We start from the raw sequence: 6,984 nt of genomic DNA on the forward strand, positions 1-6,984 counted from the left end.
AAAATACAAGTTGCATATTTCCTAACAGTGGTATTATAGGTATATAGGTGAGTAGTTAACTAACAAATAACTATTTTTAAAACGTCTTAGACATAGTCACTCAGCTATTTGTTTTCCTTTCTATTTTTTTCTGTTATATAAGGAAAATTATTCCTTTGGCACGCGTGCTCCACTGTAGCAAACCTACATTCTCATGAAGCATGAATCTCAAGAAAAAAAATGTTTCAACTCATGTCGGATTCGTACCGAATTCATGTATAGGAGACGAAACATAATGAAAGAAAAAATGGATGATATGATTCGGACAAGATATTCTCTGATGGAAAAGAAGTATACATTGTACCCTTTGGAAGCCAGCCTTGTTCTTGTGGTCAACAACAACGCATCTACATATATCATTTCATTTTTATCAACATTACACAAGCAGGAAGAACCAACAAACTCAACCTCCTCCGACCATTTCATGGAGATCAAACAATATTACATGATCTATAACAGCACCCTGCTGGCTGGCTGAGTGCCTGAGAAGCGGACGACGGCCGCAGCCCCTAGCTGGGGATGCCGGCGGCGAGCCTGGCTCTCAAATCCTTCCTCAGGATCTTGCCGGAAGGGTTCTTGGGGATGGAGTCGGTGAAGAACACCTTGTGGATCCTCTTGTAGAAAACAACCTGTTGCAGCGTGTAATGCATCTTAGTCACGAGTTCTAATTCTCCATCCACAAAAAATCTGGTTCCTAAGTAGCAGTTGTTCATGGGCAAATCCGAATATTTGACTAAGCTGAACATGATGATTAGTAACTGATATGTATATCATATAGTTCCAGTTGACTTGTTCTGAAGTTTCGATACAATGTGTTTGACACTTTGACTACATGGAAACTTGGGAAAGATGGCACTATTTACCTCCTTTGCGACGAATTTCTTGATGTCATCCTCGGTGATTTCGGAGCCTTCGATCCGCATCACGAAGGCGACCGGGACTTCGCCAGCAAGATCGTCCTTCAGTCTGAAAGAACATAATCATGGGGAAAGTGAGCCTTCTTGTTAAAGAAAACAGACAGCAGGAGAATTTTGTTTTAAAGTACAGTTGCGGCAACGAACTGTGCAACTGAAAATGACAAGGAAGAGAAAGCTATGACTTACGATACGACGGCGGCGTCCTTGATCTCCGGGTGCGTGATGAGGAGGGCCTCGAGCTCCGCCGGCGCCACCTGGAAGCCCTTGTACTTGATGATCTCCTTGAGCCTGTCGACGATGAAGATCTCGTCGTCGTCGTCGACGAGGCCGATGTCTCCGGTGTGCAGCCATCCATCCTTGTCGATGGTGTTCTTGGTGGACTCTGGGTCGTTAAGGTAACCTGCAGAATTCCACGCCGGGCGCATGTTAGTTCAGAGAATTTTGAAGAATACTTTCTAAAAATTAAAATACAGTGCGTATCAAGAATTTTCAAGAAGTGGTTGTGCAAGCAAAGGTAATCGTTCCATATTGTTAGGAAGGACTACAAGATTCCGTCCGGAAAGGCAGGACAGCGTCACAGAAGCCACCATAACGCAACTGCAGTTTGCACATGAAAGCAGCAACGTTGGCTGACCGGCCCAAACTGCATCTGCAGAGGCGCACACACCATGATGGCAATGGTGCCGCTGCACATCTCAGGTGGTGTTCATCTCTGCTGCCATCATTCAAGCGCACTCAAACATTCAAAAGGCGCATTCACGCGATGGCTTCAGCTAGTGAACCTCGTGAAGCACATGGCAGTTCCCGTTTGATGCTGCTTGCTGCAGCATGGATACAATCTGTCTGAAAACGAGACCTCACATGGGTTCAGTAGAGAAAAGGTTCTCGGAAGTGATTCATGTGCAACTATCAGACATGGCTCTTTCATGGAAAATGTCTGCTGGAATTGGCCAGTGATACCAGGTTAGTTCTCCTACAAGCTGGAGTTGGTCACCCAACCGGGGCTTTTCTTGGTCACATGATGGGCCACCAAACACTCACTAGCGGCACCTAACAACACCAATGTAATCGTGGCTTATTCCTTTGTTCCAATGAGATGTATCAATGCTAAACTTAGGTTACCTTTGTTACTCTAGGCACCTTTTGGGCGTCCATGCTAATCATTGTGAGCACGGCTATAGCTTTTTTCCCCTTTGGTTTGGTTCATTAGTGGTTGAACTTAACAGATAGTTGTAGATGAATCACTTTTTTTTGGCGGGAATCACGGCATGAGTTGGTCAGTCTCCTGATCATGAGGATCTGACGTGATCTCCACTTTTGCACGCCAAGTACCAACCGATGGGTCGTTCAGCTGCGCAGACCTAACAAAATCCTGGTAGACTGGCAACATCTCAAGGTACTTCATTTCTATGCCAGTGTCATGGTCATGGCAGTGTATTGAATCCTGAGTTCAGGGATATACTAGTACAGTACAGCACTATGTATTTTTGTCAACTTGATAAAGTAATACTACTAGTGATGGGTTCTTCCAAGATGCTTGTGCAGCCTCAGCGGTTGATGTCCCTGTCCTAGGCGCACAGCCTGCCGGTACCTAACAGCATCCTTCCTCTTGTTCCTCCACCAAATTTTGGCTTTGCCTAGTAGTACTCCTACCAACTTGCCCATGTGTGGGGTACGTTGCATCTCTATTTTTGTTTTATTTTTTATCCGGGTGTGTGGGGGTCGCATCTTTGGTCATGTGCAACTTGGATTCTGGAATTGATCGCGCCATGGAGGGCGACGGTGCGCTGTGCGAAGACAACATGGAGGGAATGTATGATTTGCAGGTCGTTAGCAACGTGCGTCGCTGTTTTATTCATTCATTCGTTGGCTAACGATATAGTATTACTACTGGTCTGCCAAGGTTGCAGCAGTTGAGCGTGCCGTGCCAACCACCACGCGCCTGCGCCTGCGGCTGCTAACCCAAGAACGTGGAGTGGAACCTCAAAAAAAACGTGGAGTGGAACTGACGGGAAATCCTCGCTGCAACAGTCATTGGGAATTCAGAATAGACCTCGGACCAAGCCAATGGACAGCAACTTCCGCGAAGTCTCCACCACCTTAAAGTGCCCAACTAGTAGGGGTACGGATCAGATCAACTTCTTTTATGTTTGTCATTTTTTGTGTGTGGTGAAAGGGTTTGAAGTTGTGATGAGGACACTTCACACAGAACGGGCAAACGTATGTTTTTCTTCAAACTTATTAGAACTACTGCTGTGTCAGCTGTTTCGGCTCTCAGGTGAGAACCAGGCGCGGCCTTGGTTGGGTTGCTCGTCCAAGTCCCCATCCGGGTTGGGGGAAACAAAAGGTTTTGGTGGTGGTCGTTCGGCCGAATCGATCGATCGGCCGGTCGGCATGGACCAACCAAGATTGGTAGTAGTAGTTGCAACCTATGTGCTGTAGCGGGAGTAGCAAGTTTGTTGTCCACATCGCCGGTAGCTGCCGCCAACGCGCCAAACACGCAAACCAAAAGGCGGACATGCCAACCCAAACGCACGCACGCCCGGCCGCCAAGTGTGGGGTGGTTCACAACGCCAAGCCAACAAAGTACGTAGAGTTGGTGGTACCTTTCATGATCTGCTCGCCGCGGATGCAGATCTCGCCGGGCTGGTTGCGGCCGAGGGAGGCGCCGGTGTCGGGGTCGACGATCTTGAGCCCCGCGTTGCGCACCACCGTGCCGCACGACCCGGACTTGACCTTGAACGGCTCCTTGGCGAACGCCAGGCACATGGCCAGCACCGGCCCGGCCTCCGTCATCCCGTACCCCTGAAACCAAACGCACCCGCCCGTGTCAGCCACCGGCATTCATTGCCATCGACGGGCAGACAGACAGAAGCAACATGATCATCAAGCGACTGGACCGACCTGGCCGAGCACGGCGTTGGGGATCTTGGCCATGAAGGCGTCCTGGAGGTCCTTGCCCATGGGCGCGGCGCCGGACATGACCATGCGGATGGAGGCGAGATCGCCGGCGGTCACCTGGGGGCTCTTGGCGATCTCCACCACGATGGGCGGCACGAAGGGCGCGATGGTGATGCCGTGCGCGCGCACCAGCTCCACCAGCGCGCCGATGTCGAACTTGCGCATGATCACCATCGCCGACCCGGCCCGCAGCCCCGCCAGCAGCACCGAGTTGAGCGAGTAGATGTGGAACAGCGGCAGCAGGCACAGCAGCACGTCCTCCTTGCTGAAGTACAGGTTCGGGTTCTCTCCGTCCACCTGAAAACCACCACCACCATTTCATCATCAGAACAAGAAAAAAAAAGTTCTACTAGTTCGAAACCTCTGACTTTGGCGCCAAACGCATCGTGTCAGCACGAATCTTGGCGCGTGGGTCAGGCATGCACCTGGCCCAGTGGGCCCCGCGTGCAGGGAACCGTATAATATTACTACCAGTGGGCGGATTTTATACTATTACGAGCCTGAATAAAGCATACAGCACGAGATGCCAATAATAGTTACTGTACAATTAATAAAATAATTTAAACGCCCGGATTTATGAGCCGGCCGGCCAGCTTGATTGGCACCCAGAGCTCTGACCACGCGGAGGGAAATAGTATCCTTAGTGGCACCGACATGTGGGTCCGAGGGGTATACGCGTATACAACGCGGGCCCACCTGTCGTGCTCTGCCGCGAGTGAGGAGCAGCTCAGCAGCAGCTACGCTGGCTCGGCGCCGACAGGAGCGGAATTGTCGCAGGCCGAGAGCTCCGTTGACCCGGAGGACATGGCGAATGATCGGAACGGAGGCAGAGCTCGGAGCAGAGGAATGGCATGCGTGCGTGCGTGCGTACCTGCTGGGCGACGCTGGTGATGAGGCTGCGGTGCGTGAGCATGACGCCCTTGGGCAGCCCGGTGGTGCCGGAGGAGTAGGGCAGCGCGACGACGTCGTCGGGGTGGATCCCGGCCTCCTCGTCCCGCGGCAGCTCCTCGCCGGCGATCAGCTCGGCGAAGTCCACGCACCCGTCGCGCGCCCCGTCGACGGTGACCACGGGCAGGCCCTTGCCGGCCGCGTACTCCAGCACCTTGTCCACGGCGCAGGCCTCGGTGACGATCAGCATGGCGCCGGCCGCGTCCGCCTGCCGGTGGATCTCGTGCGGGGTGTAGAAGGGGTTGGCGGTGGTGGTGGCGGCGCCCAGGCGCGCGGCGCCGAGGAAGGAGAAGGCGAACTCGGGGCAGTTGCGGAGCAGGTTCATGACCACGTCGCCCTTGCCGACGCCCATCCGCCGGAGCCCCGCCGCCGCCTTCCGGGAGAGCGACTCCACCTCGGCGTAGGTGTAGGAGGCGCCCGTCTGGCCGTCGATGATGCAGGGGCGGGACCCCACCTCGGCCATCTTGGCGAAGCAGTAGCTCTGCAGCGTCTGCTCGTTGGGGATCTCGATGTCCGGCAGCCTCGACCGGAACACCACCTCCGCCGCGACCGACTCCTCCGGCACGGACCCCATTTCAACGATCGTCGTGCTACCTCGACGGCGATCGACCGGCAAACGGAAGATGATAAACCTACGAAGCTGGTTAAATTAGTTGGCGTAGGAGGAGATGGCTGCGTTGTGTGCGTGTGCGGGCGCGCGCTCGCTTGATCTCCTGAAGAAGAACGGAGGAAGGGAAGATGGCGGGTTTAATATACGGTGGGATTGCGGGGTGAGTTGGGGAGTTGGTGAGTGGGGTCGGCGGAGGATGACGCGTGGGGCCGGGATGGCAGCGGGGTTGGGCAGGGTTGGTGGGTGAGAGAGAGCGGCTGGGGTTCGTTGACTGTGCCATCGTTTACCTACCGCATCCATTATCGGCGACTGCTTGTGCTCGGGCAGCCGGAATGCTGCTCCACGCATTGGTCGGGGCTTTCGTGCGCCGGGGTTGGTGACGAGCGAGTGGTCGTTTGCCTTTCAAGCCGCGGAAAAAGTCCAAGGCCCAAACCTGCCCAGGCACATGTGTCACGGCTGCATTTTAACACGCCAATACAAGAGGTCGAACTTTTCATGCTGAACCTTGCTGGTCTTTCGGGGTTGAAGTTTGGTGAACTGGGTGGCTTCGGGTTCGGGCGATGGTTCCGTACGACAGGCATGTTTCGCCTTTCACGCAGCGGTTCCTGCTCGCTCGTTTTTTACCTGGGAGTTTGGATGGAGGGGGGCTATAATTGTATTTGTAGAAGAAAATGCGGCTTTTGAAAAGGAGCGTTGTTGTATAACTTCCTTGCCATCGATGATTTGTTGGTTGTATGATCTATGGTGGTGTATGCATTACTACTTTGTCTGGCTTGTGCCCACTCATCCTATCCGATCCGATCCGATCCGCATGGCAATACCGACGTTATTGCACATCTAGCACGCCCCGATCGAGCTGAGATAATACAGAAGATTCTGGTGGAGCATGAATACGCGCAATTGGGAATTTTGGCAAAAAAAAAAAAAGACATACGCGGTGAGTACTGGGAGACAGACGGCACCGGAAATCCAATTCGGCCTGGAGCATATGCTCCTGCGGTTCAAAAATGTTTCTTTTTGAGTCAGCAAAAACTGAAAAACAATATATGTGTTCATTGCACACCCAAATGCTACATGTAAAACCCTAAAAAAAATGCTACATGCAAGACCCTAAAAAAATGCTACATGCAAGACCCTATCAATTTTTGAGGGAAAGCTTAAGGGCAACTCCAATGAACGACCCCATAAAATATGGGTCTGTCCGTTTGGGCTTAAATGGACAGACGACATGGCCCAACGTGCGGCCGCATCCGCATTTTTGCTTGTTCGGCGTCCGGCCCGTCTCATTTCTGGCAAAAACATGCGTCTGGTTTGCATCCACACGGGCGCCGAACGGACGGGCACGCGCTTGCTCCTCATCCGCCTCAGGGACGCGTGATACGTCTCCAACGTATCTACTTTCCCAAACACTTTTGCCTTTATTTTGGACTCTAACTTGCATGATTTGAATGGAACTAACCTGGACTGACGCTGTTTTCAGCAGAATTACCATGGTGTTATTTATGTGCA

At 52.6% G+C, this 6,984-nt stretch overlaps 1 protein-coding gene across 1 annotated transcript; it reads right to left on the bottom strand.

Moving 5' to 3' along the window:
- Positions 1-296: 296 nt before the first annotated feature.
- On the bottom strand, positions 297-5,578 carry LOC125528918 (4-coumarate--CoA ligase 3; the record flags this gene model as incomplete). The annotated part of the gene is given in 6 exon segments (XM_048693334.1): positions 297-668; positions 903-1,005; positions 1,143-1,356; positions 3,563-3,761; positions 3,861-4,214; positions 4,789-5,578. Coding segments are annotated over 6 exon segments (1,641 nt in total). The 3' UTR covers positions 297-548.
- Positions 5,579-6,984: the final 1,406 nt, after the last annotated feature.

Source organism: Triticum urartu, unplaced genomic scaffold, assembly GCF_003073215.2.
Source record: "Triticum urartu cultivar G1812 unplaced genomic scaffold, Tu2.1 TuUngrouped_contig_5213, whole genome shotgun sequence".
In the NCBI taxonomy this organism is placed as follows: domain Eukaryota; kingdom Viridiplantae; phylum Streptophyta; class Magnoliopsida; order Poales; family Poaceae; genus Triticum; species Triticum urartu.